At 61.2% G+C, this 20,152-nt stretch overlaps 1 protein-coding gene and 1 long non-coding RNA gene across 9 annotated transcripts in view; one reads left to right on the top strand and one right to left on the bottom strand.

Annotated features, from left to right (window-relative positions):
• Nucleotides 1-541: 541 nt before the first annotated feature.
• On the bottom strand, nt 542-1,553 carry LOC138431523 (uncharacterized). The gene is made up of 2 exons (XR_011253716.1): nt 930-1,553; nt 542-697 (listed from the first exon to the last, which is right to left on the bottom strand). It is a non-coding gene; the product is annotated as an uncharacterized lncRNA (long non-coding RNA).
• Nucleotides 1,554-1,902: 349 nt separating this feature from the next.
• Nucleotides 1,903-20,152, top strand: part of LOC138431522 (serine/threonine-protein phosphatase 2A regulatory subunit B'' subunit beta) — a 45,152-nt gene continuing 26,902 nt past the window's right edge. Inside the window, exons 1-4 of one of the 8 annotated variants that reach the window (XM_069573622.1) lie at nt 1,903-2,790; nt 3,608-3,676; nt 3,776-3,844; nt 18,166-18,351. In XM_069573622.1, the coding sequence (XP_069429723.1) occupies nt 2,452-2,790; nt 3,608-3,676; nt 3,776-3,844; nt 18,166-18,351 (663 nt within the window). In that variant the 5' untranslated portion in view covers nt 1,903-2,451. Of the gene's footprint in view, nt 2,826-3,607; nt 3,677-3,775; nt 3,845-11,072; nt 11,745-13,069; nt 13,159-15,458; nt 16,113-16,408; nt 16,504-16,687; nt 16,798-18,165; nt 18,352-20,152 lie in introns of those variants that run through there. The other 7 variants (XM_069573626.1, XM_069573628.1, XM_069573623.1 and 4 more) reach the window with 7 other exon arrangements.

Here is a 20,152-nt window from a genome sequence, read left to right as displayed (position 1 = left end):
GAGCAGCCTCCCCAGTAAATGTGCGGTTCCACCCACGAGGGGGGCACTGAGAGCCCAAGGGGGGCTTCGGGCAAGGACCAGGGCTACGGGTCTGCAGCAGCTTCCACTTGGACGTCAGCATTTTCCCTTTCTCAGGACACACTGGCTCATCCTGTCATTAATCCCTACAGAGTGCAGTGGAATGGTATTTCCTCAGCTGTGTCTGACTCTTTATGACCCCATGGACTGCAGCCCTCCTGGCTCCTCTGTCCATGGAACTCTCCAGGCAAGAATTCTGGAGTGGGTTGCCATGCCCTCCTCCAGGCAATCTTCCAGACTTTTAGATCTTCCCACACATAGAAAAGCGCTAAATTCATTAACTTGTAATGTCTGGTTTTCTTTAAATTACTGTCATCGTTTGATGTTCTAACCTTTTTTGTTGTAAAAAGTCCTATATATCACGCCCCTTCCCTTACGTCTTATGAAAAGTCTCCCAGAAAGATGAGAGGATACTTCCTGAGCTTAAGTCTTCAGCAAGTCCTCAAATTAAAACACAATTCTCAGCTTTGAGATGGTGTATTATTTTTTTCGATCTCTGGGTCGGGACGATCCCCTGGAAAAGGAAATGGCAATCCACTCCAGTACTATTGCCTGGAAAATCCCATGCACAGAGGAGCCTGGTAAGCTACAGTCCATGGGGTCGCAGAGTCGGACACGACTGAGGGACAAAAGAAAAATAATTAATTTTTTCAGTAGACAAACACAAAGTTTGCAATCATTACAAACAGAAAATAAAATCACAGTTTAACACGGGTTATTTAGCCGATGGCTCAGAAGTAAAGAAGCCACCCCTGAAAGGCCAGCTTGAAAGCAGTTAGACGCCTCCAATGCATCACTAAGATTTAACACACTTAACGTTACAGGCTATGGTTTTTCCAGTAGTCACGTACGGATGTGAGAGTTGGACTGTGAAGGCTGAGCGCCGAAGAATTGATGCTTTTGAACTGTGGTGTTGGAGAAGGCTCTCGAGAGTCCCTTGGACTGCAAGGAGATCCAACCAGTCCATTCTGAAGATCAACCCTGAAATTTCTTTGGAAGGAATAATGCTAAAGCTGAAACTCCAGTACTTTGGCCACCTCATGCTAAGAGCTGACTCATTGGAAAAGACTCTGATGCTGGGAGGGATTGGGGGCAGGAGGAGAAGCGGACGACAGAGGATGAGATGGCTGGATGGCATGACTAACTCGATGGACTTGAGTCTGAGTGAACTCCGGGAGTTGGTGATGGACAGGGAGGCCTGGCGTGCTGCGATTCATGGGGTCGCAAAGAGTCGGACACGACTGAGCGACTGAACTGAACTGAACTGAACTGAACGTTACCGCGAACTTCGTGGTCAGCAGTGGCCCGTTTCATCTAAAAAAATTGCACTGGCCTCCGACGCCGCCTTGCGCTCGCTCCCGCGGCGCGCGTGCCCGGTCCCGCGCTCGGCGGGCACGCACTGAGCATGCTCCCGCCGTAGCAGCCCTTCGCCTCCAGGCACACGGCCGGGCCCCCGGCTCGCTCCCAGCGGGCACGCACTGCGCATGCTCGACCGTCAGGCCTCCGGAACACCGCCACCACAGACCCGCACTGCGCATACTCGACCCCACCCCCCCAGCCCCGCGCGTGCCCCTCCCGACGAGCTCTCACCGCGCATGCGCGCAGCCCCCCGGCGGTTGGGGGAAGCTCGGGCGTCTCGCTGGCGCGGGGCCACACCCACCAAAAGCCTAAGAACTAAAAGGCCTCGAGCCCGGTGCCCGCCACCACTCGCCCCCGTCCACAGTCCAGCTCCTGAGCGTCCTTCGGAGCGCACACGCGCCCGGCACAACGTCCGGCCCACCCAAGCGCCCCGCACTGCCTCGGGGCGTTGACGGGCGGCGCCGTGTGATGACGCCACGCGTCGCGCTGACGCACGGCTGAGGCGACCTTCTTTGGGCGGTCGTCCTGGCGCGCCCGTTTTGAAGCTGCCCTGAGTTGGGCGGGTCCCCCCGCGGTCGGACCGCCCGCCTCAGCCGAGACCCCGAGTCCGCGCAGCACCCCCGCGGCGGGGCTTCGCCTCACCCCTGGCCTCCTGAACTCCGGGCCTGCGACCCCCTCCAGGCCAGGCGTCCTCTTCCGCGAACCCCAGGCCCGCGACCCCAACCCATGCCGGGCGCCGCCTCACCCTCCTGAACCCCGGGCCTGCGAAACCCACCCGGCCGGACCAGTTCCTCCCCTAACGCGGGGCTCGCGGTCCCCGCCGGGTCCCTGTCTCCTCACCAGACCCCGGGAGCCCCCCGGCCAGGTTCCAGTCTCTTGCGCCGGGGCCCTTGGCCCCCACTGGCTCGTGCCCTCAGGGTCTGGTCGCCGGCCCCGTGTGTGGTCCGTTCAGGCCGGCCGTGGGTCCCGGCTCCAGGCACCTGTGCGCGAGGAAGGAGGGCCCCAGCCCCGGAGATGCCGCCCGGCAAGGTCCTGCAGCCGGTCCTGAAGATGAAGGTGGACGAGCTGTTCTTGTGCTGGCTCAGCGAGTCCAGCACGCAGGCGATGCTCCGGGACTGCTTGCGGAGGATCCAGATGCCCGCGAGGGCCGAGAGGGGCGCGGGAGACGCTGAGCTGCCGGGGCCCCGGCTCGCAGCCGCTGCCCCCGACCCCGCCTGGAGGCCGCGCGAGTGCGAAGGCCCTGGGGCGCCCGGCCCGACCCCCGCGCCCACCGCGCTTCCCGTGGGAGCAGCCTCCAGTGCCCGGAGTGGGCCGCCGGTTCGAGGGCCTCGACGATCCGGAGGGACGAGAGTAGTAAGTTCCTCTTGCTTCTGCTGACGCCTGCGAAGGTAACTGGGGGGTTCCCACCGACATATGGCTGGGGGTGACCGAGGCAGAGTGTCTAGGCTGTCTCCTTCAGTGACCAGTTCAGAAGCCCAGTCGTGACCGACTCTTTGTGACCCCATGGACTGCAGCACGCCAGGCCTCCCTGTCCATCACCAACTCCCGGAGCTTGCTCAGACTCCTGTCCATCCAGTCGGTGATGCCATCCAGCCATCTCATCTCCTCCCCTCGCCCCCAGAAAAGTCCTGCTCACTGAAAAGTACTGTCTTCAGCGTCTTCCACGCTGATCATGGTTTTGGAGTTTGTTGACAGCTGGTGTTAGCTATGCACGCATGGCTGGTTTTTTTCCTGCTCTGCTCAGTTTGTGAACCTTGACGTTTTATCCCAAATTCGTCTACCTTTGTCCCTGAGTTTGAACAACAGGGCTTCCCTGGTGGCTCAGATGGTAAAGATCTGCCCACAGTGCGGGAGACCTAGGTTCATTCCCTGGGTGGGGAAGATCCCTGGAGAAGGAAATTGTTACCCACTCCGATATTTCTGCCTGGAGAATCGCGTGGACAGAGGAGCGTGGCAGGCTACAGTCAAGGGGTCGCAGAGTCTGACGTAACTGAGGGACTAACAGTGTTTCTACAGTAAGGACAGTTGGAGAGCAGTGCATTTAGAAGTAAAGCGCTTCTGTGTTGGTTAGATGTAATAAAGCGTCTCCAGGTGTTCGTGGAAAAACGTTCGGGGAGACAAAAGGGAAAGTGTGGCGGGTGCATACTGTTCCCCTTGTGTTGTTGTTTAGTCACGCCGAGCTCTTCAGGACCCGGTGGACTGCAGCCCGCCAGACTCCTGTGTCCGTGGGATTCTCCAGGTGAGAGCACTGGCGTGGGCTGCCGTGCCCTTCTCCAGGGGGAAACAGGAGGGAAAGCGCGGTGGTGCATGTTGCTCCCCTTCTTGTTTTGTTGTTTAGTCACGCCGAGCTCTTCAGGACCCGGTGGACTGCAGCCCGCCAGACTCCTGTGTCCGTGGGATTCTCCAGGTGAGAGCACTGGCGTGGGCTGCCGTGCCCTTCTCCAGGGGAGCTTCCTGGTCTGGGGACTGACGCCTAGTCTCCTACCTCCCCTGCATTAGCAGCTGGGTTCTCTGCTGCCAGTGCCGCCTGCGAAGCTCGGATGCACTGAGGCTGCTGTAAATAGACAGGAAGCTTGTGTTGCTCACCTCCTGCCGGGCAGCTCCGTTCCCAACAGGCTGCAGACTGGTACCAGCCCATGGCTCAGGTGTTGGGGACCCCTGCTCTTGACGTCTTGCCTCAGCGCCCGCCCCCTCCCAAAACGAGGAGGTGGCTGTGAGAGGAGAGCCAGGGCTTGGAGAGCTGCCTGCTGCAGTGACAGTCCCCCATCCTCCCACCGCCCGCCTGGTGCTCTTTCTTGGGTCCCCGGAGTCTCACGCGGTGAGCCATCCACGTGTCACTAGGGTGTGGTCTGTGACACGGCTCCACAGACACCACTGGAAGGTGACTTCTTGTGTTTTGTGACCCCATAAATTGTGTGGGTCCCCCTGGGACTGGAACTGTTTACAGAAAATTTGAGCAGGGCGGCTTTGATGCCTGAGACAGACCTCATTTATGCATGGCAGGCAGAAAGCCACAGAGTGTGGGCGTGAAATTCCTCAGGCCAGAGTGGTGTTTCCCCAAGGGAGACACCAGCTTCTGCCTGGAAGGATGTGACGTGGCCTCGGTGTGGGGCTGGAATAGTTGGGGGGCCCAGGGGGGCGTCTGTTGAATGAAAGAAGTGCTGACCGGGGTGGGTAAGACTGAAGACCCCTTCTCCGGTCTGCAGTTTCCGTGACCAGATAAGAGTAAGTCACCATGAGGACCCGGTTTTTGTTTTTTTTGTTTTAAATATTTACTTATTTTTATTTATTTATTTGATTGCACCAGGGTCTTACCTGTGGCCTGTGGAATCTAGCTCCCTGACTGGTGATCGAACCCAGGCCCCCTGCTTTGGGAGCCCAGAGTCTTAGCCACTGCGCTACCAAGGAAGTCCCCTGAGGACCCGGTTTTGAGGAAAAGCAGAATGACTCTCTTAACCATCCCAAGAGGTTTCAAAAAGGAGTGACGGGGATCTGCCTGGTGGTGCAGAGGTTGACTCCACACTGCACAGAGGGCACAGGTTCCACCCGTGGTTAGGAAACTAACATCCAACATTCTGCTGTGGCCAAAAAAAACTGTTGATGGGCCTTGTCTGGGGCCTGAAGGTGGCTTTAAACACGTCTCGGTGAATGTGGAGTTTATGGCTTCAGTTGAATTTTGAGAAGCCAGTAACCCAAAAAGGACTGTTGTCATTGGGACAAAATGATAAGACTTCTTTGGCCCCAAGAAATGGATAATTAATGTTAGGAAAATGTTCCTCCATAAAATGCCATAAGAAGAGTTCTGAGTTTGTGTTCTCTAAGAGCTAATAGGAAGTGGAGAAACCTCATGTGGAGCTTTCCTGGTGGCTCAGTGGTAAAGAACCCACCTGCCCATGCGGGAGACGCAGGTTCGATCCCCGAGTCGGGAAGGTCCCCTGGAGGAGGGGCAGCCCACTCCAGTATTCCTGCCTGGAGAGTCCCATGGACAGAGGAGTCTGGTGAGCTACAGTCCATGGGGTCACAGAGAGTTGGACACGACTGAGCAAGTCAACAGCAACATAAGGGCTCTTTGTGCAGAATCTGCATGCAGCTCTTTTGTGAGACTTATGTTTTCGCATATTTCTCTTCAGTCTTTGTCCCGTTTTGTTGTTGGTTTAACATGTATTTTGAACACAAAAAGCTGTTAGTTTTTTTTTTTAATTCTCTGAATTTCATTCTTTCACGGTTCTTATGCATTGCATCCAGTCTACGAAATGTGTGACTCTCCCAGGCTGTCAGGGTTGTCTTCTGTCTTCCTCCTAAAACGTTCTTGGTTTTCCCTTTTGCGTTTAGAGTTCTGATCCATTTCTCTTAAGTTTCTGTGTGTGGTGTAAGATATCCAGGTAACCGGCGGTCTTTGAAATCTCTCTTTTCCTGCAGAGCTGCACTGTGAGTTACATTGTTGAAATTCAGTCAGCCTTGTGCATGTGGGTCTGTTTCCTGATCTCTGATCACGTGATCTGTGTTTGAAATCTCACTCTGCAGCTCTCTGGGGATGAACCTGTGGAAAGCAAGTGGCGTACGGCCAACCCTCGTCTTTTAAAACGGTGTGAGAGTCTCCGACGTCCTCTGACCTCAGGCTGTCCTAACGTGCTCATCTCCGTGTAGCCCTGTCCTAACGTGCTCATCTCCCTGTAGCTCTGAGTACCGGCTCGTCAGCCCCCACAGGAAAGCCTGTTGGAGTTTTGACCGGGGCTGCGCTGAGTCTGTAGATCAGTCTCGCACCACTAACACCTTAAAAATGTCGAGGTTCGTGCCCACGAGCTCTGGATGTGCTCCTGTCTGCCTGCGTCTCATCATTTTCCGTCAGTGACGTTGCCTGCGCTCCAGTGCTTTGCCTCCTTGGTGAACTTGATTATCTGCTTGTTTAGACATTGAGTGCTTTGCCTCTGTTTGTAGACACGGGGTGTCCAGTTACCTGGTGATTTGACTTGACCTTCCTCAGTACTGCTTTAGTCCTGGTCTAGGGTCATGGTTTAGCCCTGGTCGACGGCTCTGGTTCAGTCCGGGCCTCGTCCCTGTTCAGCCTGGATTCAGTCCACGTTCAGTTTGGTCCACATTCAGTTTACGTTCAGCCCGTGTTCAGTCCGGCTTCAGTGCATGTTCAGCCCACGTTCAGTCCAGGTTTAGCTCCCTCACCTCCTGGGACTGCCTTCTGCCCTGGGGGAAGGTGTGGGGTCCCCATGAGGAGGAGGAGGGGCACAGGGTCCCATAGGAGGGTGATGCAGGGTCTCATGAAGAGAAGAGGAGCTTTGAGGCGGCGCCCTGGTGAACAGCATCAGGTGGCCCGCGTCCTCCCGGTCCCCGGCACGGGCAGAGAGTGTCCGGGCCGTGCAGGGCATTTCTGCAGCGTCCCTGCTGGTGGAGAGGGGCTGGCTTAGTTTTGGAAGGCGAGGTGCTTTCCCGGCAGCTTTCACAGGACTAGGAAAGCTGTGCACACAACTCCTCTCATCTTGCGCGCGGCCCCGAGGCATCAAGGGCTCTGGGCCAGGGCACCCGTCCGAGGTCTCTTCTCCAGCTGCAGGGTCCCGTGCACCCCCCACTTCTCCCGGAGCGCTCCCCACGGTCAAGTGCCCGGCCCTCCTCCCGGACCCTGGCCGAATGCTGCTCCCGGCCCGCGGGGCCTCGTGCTGTGTCAGGTGGGCCCTGGCCCCCAGCTCTCGGGTCCTTGTGCCGAAGACGTCCAGGCTCAGTCCTCATGAGGACCTCTCCCTTCTCGTCTCAGCGTAGGGTCGGTCTCTTCCTCGTGCCCGACCCTGTGCGACCCCACGGGCTGCAGCCCGCCAGGCTCCTCTGTGCAGTGGATTCCAGCAGGGGCCCTGGAGTGCCTCTCTGCTTCCTCCTCCAGGGCATCTTCCTGACCCCAGGGATCGAACCCAGGTCTCCTGCCTCAGCAGACGGGTTCTTCACCCTTGAGCCACCTGGGCAGCCACTGTGGTCTCAGGGAGACGCCTGCGGAGTAACTGCTGCATTTTAAGGCTCAGAAGCATTTGCGACTCCTTTTAAAATTTATTTAGCTTTACTTGGAGGACAGCTGCTTTACAGTATTGTGTTGGTCTCTGCCGTACATCACCATGAGTCAGCCACAGGTATACACATGTCCCCTCCCTCTTGGACCTCCCTTCCACCTCCCTCCGCATCCCACCCCTCTAGGTTGTCACAGACCCGTTCTCTTTTCAACACCCCGTCAAGTGGTGTTCCAGAGCGGCTGCTCTGTGGGTGTTCCCTGGCCGAAAGCAGCCCAGGGTTCCAGCGACCCATCCCCGGCGGGCACCTGACCGGCCCCTGTCCGTAACACGGCTCTCTGGTGGCACCTCTGTGGCTTCCTCACAGTTTCCCTGGTGACCGTGGTCTCAAGCCTTCTTGTCCTCATATGCCTTCTCCACTGGGGTGTGTTTTCAGAGGCTCTTCTGTTTTACACACTGGTTGGTTGCTTTTTCTCATTCAGTTGGCAGGTTCTGTGTCTGCTCTGGGTACAGCTGCTCTGTTTATCACTGTGGGATTTGCAGGCTGTCTCTGTAGCAAGTGACTTGCCATATATTTCATCTCTTCCACCAGTTCTGCATGAGTGCTGAGTTGCTTCAGTCATGTCTGAGTCTCTGTGACCCTGTGGACTACAGCACGCCAGGCTTCCCTGTCCTTTACCATCTCCCAGAGTTTGCTCAGATTCATGTCCATCGAGACAGTGATGCCATCCGGCCATCTCCTCTGCCGTCCCCTTCTCCTCCTGCCGTCAGTCTTTCCCAGCATCAGGGTCTTTTCCAGTGAGTCAGTTCTCTGGATCAGGTGGCCAAAGGATTGGAGCTCCAGCTTCAGCATCGGTCCTTCCAGTGAATATTGAGGACTGATCTCCTTGAGGATGGACTGGTCGGATCTCCTTGCAGTCCAGGGGCCTCTCAAGTGTCTTCTCGAGCAGCACAGTTTCACAGCCTCAGTTCTTAGGCACTCAGCCTTCCTTATGGTCCAGTTCTCACATCTGTACATGGCTACAGGAAAAACCACTTATACTGGAAGTTTGTATGTCTCAACCGCCACCTTCATCCTCACACGTGCCCCCTTCCCCTGGAAACTGCAAGGCGGACCTGTTTTCCTCTGCGTTGGTTTCTGAAGCATAGTTGACCTACAACACCGTGTCAGTTCCTGGTGGAGAACATGCCTGTTGGTGGTGCTAAGTCACTCAGTCTGTGTAACTCTGCGGCCTCGTGGACTGTAGCCCGCCAGGCTCCTCTGCCCGTGGCATGCTCCAGGCAGGAGTCCTGGAGTGGGGTGCCGTTTCTCCAGGGGATCTTCCCCTCCCAGGGATCGAACCTGAGTTTCCTACATTGGCAGGTGAATTCTTTGCCACTGAGCCATCTGGGAAGCCCAGCACAGAACACAGTGATTTGATGTTTCTGCACGTTCCAACAAGTCTGTGATCTCTCACTGTACAAAGACATCACGTCATAACTGACCATGTTCCCGACACTGTACTTTCAAGCTTTTTTTGAATCTTGATGTGGACGACCTTTTAAAGTTTTTAATGAGTTTGTCACAATATTCCTTCTGTTTTATGTTTTGCTTTTTGGCCCCCAGGGCATGTGGGATCTTAGGTCCCTGATCAGGAATCGAACCCTCACCCCCTGCATTGGAAGGGGAGTTGTAATCATTGGACCCCCTCCCAGAGAAGGCAGTTCCCCTCACCTCCCGGCCTCCATGACGGTGAGAGGGCGTGGCCTCCCGGCCTGTCAGTCAGGACCCCTGGGGCGGTTCTGGGGGTGGGAGCACGCCCTGCCCCCCCTGGGAGGACCAACGCACCGGAGGGACTGGCCATTCCTCGGAGGGACTGGCCATTCCTCGGCTGCACTTCCCGTGGCGGGGCGGGGCGCGGCGGGGCGCGGCGAGAGTGATCGGCAATCGGCAGGCGACTGGCGGGCCGCGCCTGTCAGGCAGTCTCCGAGCCCCCGGTGCCCGTGCTGACACCCTGAAATGAGAAGTCCCGAGCACGGCCCCCCGGCGTGCTGTTGGGGGCCTTCCTGCGTGTTGTGAGCGGGTCTGACACGGCAGGCCTCGGGCACCCTGACCTCACACCACGTGAGGTCACTCTGCCCCAGACCGTCCCCGTGTCTGCAGAATTGGGGGATATGGGGGTCAGCTGCTGAGTCCCAAGTCCGTGAGGGGAATGGGAGGACGGAGCGGGGCCGAGAGAGAGGCAGAGGGCAGGCATACGACAGGGGGGCTCCTGAGCAGGAGTTTGGGGCAGGTGACACTGCTGCCGGAAGAGGCTGCATCCGTGTGGGGACACTCGGGACGAGCGGAGCACGGAGACAGGGAGGACGGACGGTGCTGGGGAGGGGGCGTGAATCGGCTGAGCCCAGGGACTCCAGGGCAGGGCCTGGGGGAGGGACCTCCCTGGCTGTCCCGTGCTGACACCTTCGCCTCCAAGGCAGGGAGTACAGTTTGATCGCTGGTCTGCGAGCTAAGATCCCACATGCCCCAGGGCCAAAAACCAGAAACGAATCAGACGGAATGTTGTAACAAATTCATTAAAAACTTTAAAAAGTGGGCCACATAAAAAATAATGTTTAAAAAACTTCAAAACTGTACAGTCCCCAGGACAGCAAGCCTGCTGAGTGACACCGCAGTGGTGGCCACACGGCGTTGTGCCTTTGTCCGAATGAACCCTCAGGGTGTGCGGGACCAGATGCACCCTGGGGAGACTGCGCTTCTTCAGGGCAGCCTTATCCGCGTGGGTTCCTCACAGCAGTGATGTGGGCTCCTATCTCTTAACAGAGGCAGTACCCGGCTCCGGGTGTTCCTGACAGGGGAACCTGGGCCCTGCAGGCGGTTCTGGACTTTCTGCCCTCTGTTTCTGTAAGACAAACACGACTGGAAAAAAGCAAGCCCCAAACCTGAAGTCCATTAGAGAGGCAGGAAGAGGGTGGGTGGGTGAAGAGGCTCCCGAGAGGCCATTTCCCCAGACAGCTCTGTCCGGGGGCAGGGAAGGGCGAGGGGACAGGTGTCCCTGGGGTCCTACGATGTCAGGGGTGGCATCCTCAGGCCAGAGGTAGACTCGTGTGTGTGTGTGTGTGTGTGTGTGTGTGTGTGTGTGTGTCGGGGGAGGGGGCGAGGGGAGCGGGCCTGGCTCTGCGGGGAGTCCACCCCCACGTCAGGGCCCGGGTTCCGTTTGCAGGGTTCCCAGTAAACGACGGTCAGAGTTGGATTCTGTCCATCCCCGTGTTCCGGTTCTCATCACGCTTTGCACCCGTGTACACCCCGGAATGCGGTAGCACCCTCGCTTGCACGCGCACCCCGAGTTTCCACGGGAGAGCAGAGTGTTTCCTCTGCAGGTTGAGTGTACATCTTCCCAACTGGTGGTTCAGAGCGTAGAGAACGCGCCGCCAGTGTAGGAGACCTGGGTTCGATCCCTGGATGGGGAAGATGCCCCCTGAGAAGGAATTGGCCGCTCACCCGGATATTCTTGCCTGGAGAATCCCACGGATCCAGGAGCCTGGCGTGCTACAGTCCATGGGGTCGCACAGAGTCAGAGACGACTGAGCGACCAACACTGTGACTGTTTGTTTTTTCCTACACTCCTAAGTGCGCGTGGGTGGTGACCTTCAAAGCGCTTCTTTGCCGCCAGCTGCCCGAGGGAACAGCTCTTGGGCCGCAGGCGGGCTGTGGGCCGCTTGCTCTGTCCTAGGTTCCAGCTTAGTCCTGGGCTGGCGGCCGGCGTCTGGAGAGAAGGCCAGGTCCCTCCCTGGGGAGCCCGCGGGTGGCGGCCCCACAGCGGCGGGCCTCGGCGGCCTGTCTGCGGGCTGAGCCGAGCAAGGGTGCGCGGGGGCGGGGGGCAGCCGCTTCCCTCCGCGCGCAGCGAGCCGGCTCGGGGCGGGCGCCCTGCCTCGGGCCTGCCCCCCCGGAGCGCAGCGGGGCCCTGGGAGGGGCCGCCCGCCGCCTTGCTGGCCGCGCCTCCCCAGCCCGCGCCGTGCGCGCCCGCCCCACCGGAGGAATGCGCGCGCCCGGGGCCCGGCCCCCAGAGCGCCGGCCGGCGACGCATGGAGCGCGCTGAGCCCGGCCGCCCGGACCGCCCTGAGCCCGCCGGCCCCGGCCAGCCGCAGCCCCGCGAGCGCACCCGGCCCGGGCCGCGGCGGCCCACGCGAGCCGACATGCGGCTCCGCGACCTCTCCCTGCGCCAGGACCCCGACCTGCGGCAGGAGCTGGCCTCGCTGGCCCGCGGCTGCGACTTCGTGCTGCCCTCGCGCTTCAAGAAGCGGCTCAAGGCCTTCCAGCAGGTGCGGGCGCGGGGCTGCTGCGTCCACTCAGCCCCGGAGAGGCCGGCGCGGGGGGCTGCCCGTGCTGGGGGGTGGGGGCTTCACCTCCGCCAGGGAACCGCGCCCCTGCGCGCGGAGAGCAGGTGTGCGGCCCGTGGAAATTTGTTGGGACAGCCGCTCTGAAGAGAGGCGCCCACAGCTCCTTTCTGGGAGTTTCAGCCGCAAGGACCGCGGTGCCTGGAAAACGCCTGCGGAGTGGGTTGAGCGCGCTGGGGAGGCTTTAGCCCCGGCTCCGCAGGCGCGCAGGCAGCCTCCCCGCATGGTCGGAGCGCGGCGCCCGCCGCTGTAACGCAGCGCGCTCAGGACCGAGCGCGGTTCGCCGCGAGCGCCTGTGGAGTTTGAGCGCTTTGGAGGGAGCGCGTCTCTCGGCGGTTTCAGCAGGCACTCGGCTGTTAAACCTCTCGGTGCTTCTCCCCCGCGAGCACGAAAGCAAAGCCGGTGTCTCTGCCGGTGCCTCGTGCGTGGTTTATAAAGTCGAGTAAGGGGACCGGGGCATGTAGAACCCGCGGCCACCCTGGGGTCTTCTGGTAACGCAGGTTCGGCTGTCTTAGGGATGTTTGGCACTGTGAATCGCTTGTATTTTCTCCCAGGCGAGGAGTTAAGGTCATCTAGCCTCAAGAAAGCAAAAAGTCACCGAATTACATGCTGGCCTGTCTGGGGTGGGAAAAGCTTGCTTCCTGTTGGTCCTTTAAATCGAGTTTTTCCCCATCCTGGGACCATGTCTGAGCTTTTAGAGAGCTAGTTGGTCTTCTTTTTTTCTGTCTGACGGCTGTCTTTCTAACGTGTGAGCTTTGGTCTGCGAGTGGGTGACGCTTGTAAATTGGTGCCTCGTTTGGGCAGGAAAGTCTGTTCAGACTCAGAGCGTGCGATCAGATGAGGCTGGTCTCCTTTTACAGATGGAGCAGCAAGTCTGCCGGTTGCTGTTTAAGTGGTACACAGTAGTGCTGGGGTGTCCCGGGATCGGGGAGCCCTCCCCTGGTGGTGGCCAGGCCTTGATGTTCTTGGGTCGGGGGAGGGGAGCCCCGGCTACAGGCAGGAGCTTCAGGAAAGCCTGATTTTCCCAGGACAGCTGTGCCTCTTATCGAGTCACTCAGATTTCAGAGGAAGCAGTTTCAGATTACAGAAAACACATCCCAGCGATCTTTCCTGGGAATGAAGGTGCCTGCCCTGGGCAGTGAGTGCTCCTCAGTGGCGGGCAGTGAGTGCTCCTCAGGGGCAGGCAGCCAGTGCTCCTCAGGGGCGGGATTCAGCTCCTGAGGGGGAGTGTCCTGGGGAGAGTTGGGGAGGGGGGTGCCCCTGGCTGACTTCATGGCTTCACCTCTCGGTGTTTTCGTGTGGACTCCAGACATGCCTTGGGGGATCTGCAAACATCATGGTGTGTGGAGATGGGGTGTGGAGGGGGATGGTGGGGTGTGTGTGGAGATGGGGTGAGGAGGGGATGGTGGGGTGTGTGTGGAGATGGGTGTGGAGGGGGATGGTGGGGTGTGTGTGGAGATGGGTGAGGAGGGGAGGGTGGGGTGTGTGTGGAGATGGGTGAGGAGGGGATGGGGTGAGGAGGGACATGATGGTTGGGGGGTGGTGAGGACTGTGGCGGGGGTGGTGGGGGTGCGTAGGCGTGGAGGGCACGTGGAGATGGACTCGGTGCTTCACACGCATGCACCTGCAGCCTGGTGCGGCCGTGCTGGGTTCAGGGCCACGGGAAGGTGTGCAGTGTGGCTCTCGTGTTTGGGGGGCTCTCCTCTTCCTGCAGAGCCTTCTTCCTGTCCACCCCGTGCATGTGGACGCCTGGGCCAAGCGCTTGCTGAGCAGCCCTCAGGCCCCCAGCTTGTCCTCCACGGTGGCCCTCAGCGCGAGTCCCAAGCCCACGAGGACCCCGCCCGGCTGTGCCACCGCCCCGTCCAAGCTGAGTGCTGGCCTCCGTCCCCGGGCCTGAATCTGGGGTGCAGCACGCCGCAGGACGGGCTCCCCCGCTCCCCTCCGCCCATCCCTGGGTCTGGTCCCGCTCTCACCCGCCCAGTTTCCCTGTGGGCCCTTCAGGTGGACGCAGGGGCCCCACGGAGGGGAGACCGCGGCGCCGTGACAGTCCAGGCTCCCCCCCCCCCACCGCGGCTGACAGCCTAACCTGCAGACTCCACCCGTGTCAGACCCCGGGGGGTCACATCACTGTGCGGGGTGCCCCTGAGTGTGCCCCCTTGATCCGCACTCCGGGGACCTGGGGGTCAGACATGGTCCCCCCGGTCCCGGAGACTTGGGCCCTCGGGCTGCTCCCCAGCTCCACACCCCAGCCCTGCCTCCCGGCTCCGTGGGCCGCACAGCCCTCTGCCCAGGGGCGCACACGGTCTCATCTTCATTTTGGCGCCTCTGCCTATACTTGGACCGTTTGCGTGTCCATCGGTGGGCCTTTCGAGGTCCTAGTTGGCCCTCCCCAGCCTCGCCAGCCGGTGGGGAGGGTTCCCAGGCTCGGAGGAGGAGAAGCTCCGGCCTGCAGGGCCTCCCAGCCTGGCGCCGGCCTCCGTAGGGTGCCTCGGCCGCCTGTGTCCCCACACCCGGGTCTCCCCTCCGATGGGGCCCGCGTCTGGCCCCGCCCCCGGCCCCCGCTCCGCTCGCCCCGCGCCCCTCCTGGGTGCATAGACCCATGGTCATCCCCGCCGGCCCGGCGCGCGCCCTCCGTCCGCGGAGACGCCGGCCGGCTGAGGACGCGCTCGGAGAAGTCGCGCCGGGAGGGGGCGCCGGGCTGCTCCGAAGGCGGGCACTGTCCCTGGTGCGGCCGCTCCCGCCGCACAGGGACGCCCCGCTTCTCCACGAGGCCGTGTCCTCAGTCCTGTTCGGGGCCGCCGGCTGCACGTGTCCCGAGGGCCGCGGACGTCTCGGTCTCCGCAGTCGCGATGAGTCAGGGAGCGCGGGTGTCCGCACCGCCACAGAAGTTGCCGCCGGGCGCAGGGGCTGCGCTGACGGCCGCGGCGCCCGGAGGCAGGGAGGCGCCCCTGCTCTGCGGGCTGCTGAGGGGGCCCAGCCCCACTTGGGAGGCTGTGTGTGTGTGTGTATGTGTGTGTGTGTGTGTGTGTGTGTGTGTCTCTCACACACACAGACGCACGGCTGTACCCCCTCCGCCTTCGTCGCGGACGTCCAGCCGGCCGCACCGAGCTCAGGGCGCTGTCCTCCGCCGCTTCTCTCCGGCCCTGGGGAGTCCCGCTCGGCCGGAGGCGGCGGCCCCTGAGGCGCCTGTGTGCTGGCGAAGGGCGCCTGTCCCGCAGCTGTGCCGGCCGCGCTATTTATGGCCCAGAGATGACTCTGTAAATCTCCCCTGTCCGCACCCGGCGCTTCTGTTTCCCGGCCCTGCCTGCCGGCGCCGCACTTCCCGGGTCCGGGGCTTGGTGGGCGCTGAGGCCACCCGGGGCAGCGGTCAGCTCGGGGTCGGCGGCGCGGCCCGTGGTGGACCCCAGCGCGGTGTCCTGACCCTCCCTCTGGAAGTCCAGGCCCCCAGCCCACTCTCCGGGCATGAACACAGCGGTGCCCGCCTTCTTTCCATCGCTGCTGGCCGCTGTATCTCTTTCCACTTAAGTTTCAGCTGTTGTGTCCCGAGACCTTACGCGTGTGTCTTATAAATAAATCTTACTTTTTTTCTTCTGTTTGAGCTTTTTGTTTCTAAAGTTCCCTTGACCTGAGTTTACTTTTGACTGTGCTGGGTTTTGTTGCTGCGTGGCCTTTTCTCTAGTTTTGGTGACCAGGGGCTGCTCTCTACGTGGGATGTGCAGCCTTCTCATGGCGGGGACGCTCCTACGGCGGGGACGGGCTCTCGGTGCAGGTGGGGAGTTGGGCTCAGTAGCTGTGGCTCCCGGGTTCTGGAGCCCAGGCTTAGTAGTGATGGCGCACCGGCTTAGCTGTTCTTTAGTATGTGCGATCTTCCTGGACCAGGCATTGAACCCACCTCTTCTGCGTTGGCAGGCAGGTTCTTCTCCACTGAGCCACCAGGGAAGGCCTCCACCCTTTGTATTCTTAACTGGAACATTCAGTTCACTTACATCTGTTATGACTTGAAATCCATTCTGCTTTATTTTGTATTTCTCTGTGTGCTCTCCTTTGCCGCCTCTCTTTAAAAAATCTGTTTCCCTTTGGAGTGTTTCCCACCAGGTAACTGCTCAGCTGACAGTACCATTTTTGTAGGAGCTGAGCTAATCCATGTCTTTATCGTCCAGCTCAAAACTCTTCACACGCTTCCGTTCTATCTCCCTTGTGTTTTATGCTGTCATCTTCGTGGGAGTTTTCAGAAAGAAGTAAACCGGTGTTCTTATGACTGACTTCTCTGGTGGATGCGTGTGAGTTAGCCAGGTAGGCACTGCTCTCCCCGCCCCCCGCCCCGTCTTGTAATTCAGATTTTCCATCTGGGGGCTCTTTGCTCCCCACTGACGTGCACGCCTCTGCGTCGCCTGGGCCAGGTGTCTGTCGCACGCTCGCTCTGGCTCTCTGTTCTTTTCGGGCCTAAAAGTGGCTCAGTGTCCACGTCATGCGACAGCCACCTTCTCACAGGTGGAAGGGGACAAGGTGGGCTCTGCCTTCCTCTGGCTTCCAGGCTCTGTTCTTCTGTTGAGAGCTGGATGGAGTTCCTGCTGTTTGTTTCTTTGAAGATTTCCCCTCATCTGTCTCGTTTCCCGGGCCTGGGCTGCGTTTAAGCACCTGCTGGCTGCCTTTGGGTCTTCTGGCTTTGTCCTCCTGTGTCTAGGTGTGTTGAGGGCTCACGGGCTCCTGAGGTCTCTGACGGGAGGGTGTGTCCTGGGTCCTGATGACCCCGTGACCTGGGGTGACAGGGCCTCTGAAGGGGATGAGGTCTGACGGGAGGCTGTCCTGGGTCCTGGTGACCCCGTGACCTGGGGTGACAGGGGCCCTGTTGCTCTGTCCCTCCCCAGGTGTGACCCCTCCCAGCCCCCCGGCCCTGGAAGGGCCAGCGGGCCACTGCGCCCGCCCACAGGCCACCCGATGAGGTACCGGGTGGATACTCCATGCCACCCAGTGGTAGGTGCGTCGGGAGATGCCTGGCTGACATCAGCTGTGGCTGAGAGCATGCTGTTGGCTCCTGTGTGGTGCCCGCTGCTGCCTGTGCTGGGAGGCAGAGCCCTGGGGCCCTGTGTCTCCTGAGGGCTGTGCTGGCTGCGGCTGAAACCTCTGCGGGGCAGGGCGGGTGTGGACACAAGTGGTCACAGGTGCCACCTGCCACCGAGGGACAGCCCGCCGCGCCTCCTTTGACCTCCCGCAGGACACGGGGAAGGTTCTCTCAGCAGCCTGGGCCGTCAGCCATCCTGTCCAGGGGGCCAGAGCCGAAGCAGGATCAGGGAGGCGGGGCAGTGTGGATCAGGCCAGGGGCCACGTGTGGCGCTGCATGAGGGCTGTGTGACCTCCCGTGTCTGCAGTCAGCCCGCAGTGATGGTCTGCGTGCCCGGTCAACAGTGGGTCAAGTGGGCTCGGGGTCGGGGGAGCCGTGGATCAGACCTGCCTCCCATCATGGAAACAGAGGGAGGGGCTGGTCACGTGCCCAGGCCCTCACTGAGTGTGGCTCCAAGGAGGTGCCCACGTGCCCAGGCCCTCACTGAGCGCGGGTCCCGAGGAGGTGCCCACGCGCCCAGGCCCTCACTGAGTGTGAATCCCCAGGAGGTGCCCACGTGCCCAGGCCCTCACTGAGCGCGGATCCCAAGGAGGTGCCCACGTGCCCAGGCCCTCACTGAGTGTGAATCCCCAGGAGGTGCCCACATGCCCAGGCCCTCACTGAGTGTGGCTCCGAGGAGGTGCCCACGTGCCCAGGCCCTCACTGAGTGTGGATCCCCAGGAGGTGCCCACGTGCCCAGGCCCTCACTGAGTGTGGATCCCCAGGAGGTGCCCACGTGCCCAGGCCCTCACTGAGTGTGAATCCCCAGGAGGTGCCCACATGCCCAGGCCCTCACTGAGTGTGAGTCCCCGGAGAGGCCCACGTGCCCAGGCCCTGAGTGTGACTCCCCAGGAGGTGCCCACGTTCCCAGGACCTCAATGAGTGTGGGTCCAGAGGAGATGTCCACGTTCCCAGGACCTCAATGAGTGTGAATCCCCAGGAGGTGCCCACGTGCCCAGGCCCTCACTGAGTGTGGATCCCCAGGAGGTGCCCACGTGCCCAGGCCCTCACTGAGCGTGAATCCCCAGGAGGTGCCCACGTGCCCAGGCCCTCACTGAGCACAGGTCCTGAGGAGGTGCCCACGTGCCCAGGCCCTCATTGAGTGTGAATCCCCAGGAGGTGCCCACGCGCCCAGGCCCTCACTGGGTGTGAGTCCCTGGAGATGTCCACGTGCCCAGGCCCTCACTGAGCGCGGGTCCCGAGGAGGCGCCCACGTGCCCAGGCCCTCACTGTGGTCTTCCTCAGGTCCAGACGGGGAAGGAGGAGCCGCTGCCCCCCGCCGCGAGCCGGAGCGTCCCCACTTTCTACTTCCCCCACGGCCGCCCGCAGGACCCGGTGAACGTGGACGCCGTCATCGCCAAGATCGAGAGGACCTTCGCCCAGCTCCCGCGCGAGAGGGCCGCCATGGAGGACATGGGCCGTGTGGCCAAGGTGAGTGTCCCCGCGGGCACGTGGGGGGCCCTCCTTCGGGCGTGGGCAGGCCCAGAGCTCGGCTTCTGCGTCCGCTCTCTGCGGCCCTTGGAGCCTGAGGCCTGGAGGGCTTGTGCTGAGCTCTGGCCGCGCTATTGGAGGACTCAGACGGCCTGCGTGCCGTTCCCCGGGGCCTTGTGACCTTTGAGGGACCCTCCCCACGGGCTCAGCTCAGGCCTTCCCGCGTGTCTCCTGTCCAAGGGATGGGTGTCCACAGTCCACGCGCTGCGTGTGTGATTCTAGACTGACCCTGACTGTGACCGAGGTACCCGTCACGGAGAGTGCGGCTCTGGATCCTCCGTGTGGACGCCCAGTCGTTCTGGCGTCTGCTCTGGCTCTTACAGGAACGCGACACGGTGCCCTCGGCCGTCCCTAGGGGCCGGCTGGCTGTTGTAAGGGGCCCGGGGTCCCTGTGCCCCCTTGCTGTCTCACTCTGTGTGGGTCCGTCACTCAGTCGTGTCCGGCTGCTTATGACCCCGTGGACCGCAGCCCCCCAGGCTCCTCCGTCCGTGGGAATCTCCAGGCAAGAGTACTGGAGCGGGTGCCACTTCCTCCTCCAGGGTATCTTCCCGTGTCAGGGATTGAACCCGCGTCTCCTGCGTTGGCAGGCTTGCTGAACAGCACAGGCCCCTGCTTCACGCCAGTCAGAGGCCCCAGCTTGCCTGCTGGTGTCGTGCCCACATGCGGGGTCCCCGTGCTCCCAGCACCCCAGCTCTCGCTGTCGTCGACAGCTGTGGTCGGGCACCTCCTGCGCCTTTTGATCCTCCAGGGGTCACGCTGCGGCACAGGCTGCTTGTGAATTACACGTTGGTTCTTTGGGACGGTGCGGTGCCTCTCCTCTGTCTCGAGTGCTACGGGCGATTTCTCTTTTCTCTGTGTCCCCTCCTCGCCCCCGCCACCCCGCCCCTCCGCCTCCCTCCTCTCCTCCTCTCCTCTCCCCTCCCCGCCCCTCCCCTCCCCACCCCTCTGCCTCCCTTCTCTCCTCCTCTCCTCTCCCTACCCCTCCTCTCCGCCTCCCTCCTCTCCTCCTCTCCTCTCCCCTCTCCCCTCCTCCTCTCCTCTCCCCTCCCCTCTGCCTCCCTCCTCTCCTCTCCCCTCTCCCCTCCTCCTCTCCTCTCCCCGCCCCTCTGCCTCCCTTCTCTCCTCCTCTCCTCTCCCCGCCCCTCTGCCTCCCTTCTCTCCTCCTCTCCTCTCCCCACCCCTCCTCTCCGCCTCCCTCCTCTCCTCCTCTCCTCTCCCCTCCCCGCCCCTCCCCTCCCCTCCCCGCCCCTCTGCCTCCCTTTTCTCCTCCTCTCCTCTCCCCACCCCTCCTCTCCGCCTCCCTCCTTCTCTCCTCTCCTCTCCCCTCTCCCCTCCTCCTCTCCTCTCCCCTCCCCTCCGCCTCCCTCCTCTCCTCCTTTCCGTTCCCCCTCCCCGCCCCTCCGCCTGCCCTCCTCTTCTCCTCTCCTCTCCCCTCCCCTCCCCTCCGCCTCCCTCCTCTCCTCTCCCCCTCCCTGCCCCTCCGCCTCCCTCCTCTTCTCCTCTCCTTTCTCCTTTCTCCTCTCCGGCTGCTAACTCTCTGTCTGTCGTGCACGTCCTGAAAAGTTCTGCTGGACTGTGTGCTGAGTGACTCCACGTGCTCCCCTTCTGCCTTCAGTTTTCAGCAGTTGCCTTTTTCTCTTTTTCCAAAAGCTTTCTTGAGATGGAATCCACGTGCCCCACAATTCACCATTGAAAGTGTACAGCTCGGCCATTCTCAGTGTATTCACAGAGTCGTGCAGCC

This window comes from Ovis canadensis, chromosome Y (genome assembly GCF_042477335.2).
Source record: "Ovis canadensis isolate MfBH-ARS-UI-01 breed Bighorn chromosome Y, ARS-UI_OviCan_v2, whole genome shotgun sequence".
Lineage (NCBI taxonomy): Eukaryota > Metazoa > Chordata > Mammalia > Artiodactyla > Bovidae > Ovis > Ovis canadensis.
This window is presented reverse-complemented; position numbering and strand designations above follow the sequence as displayed.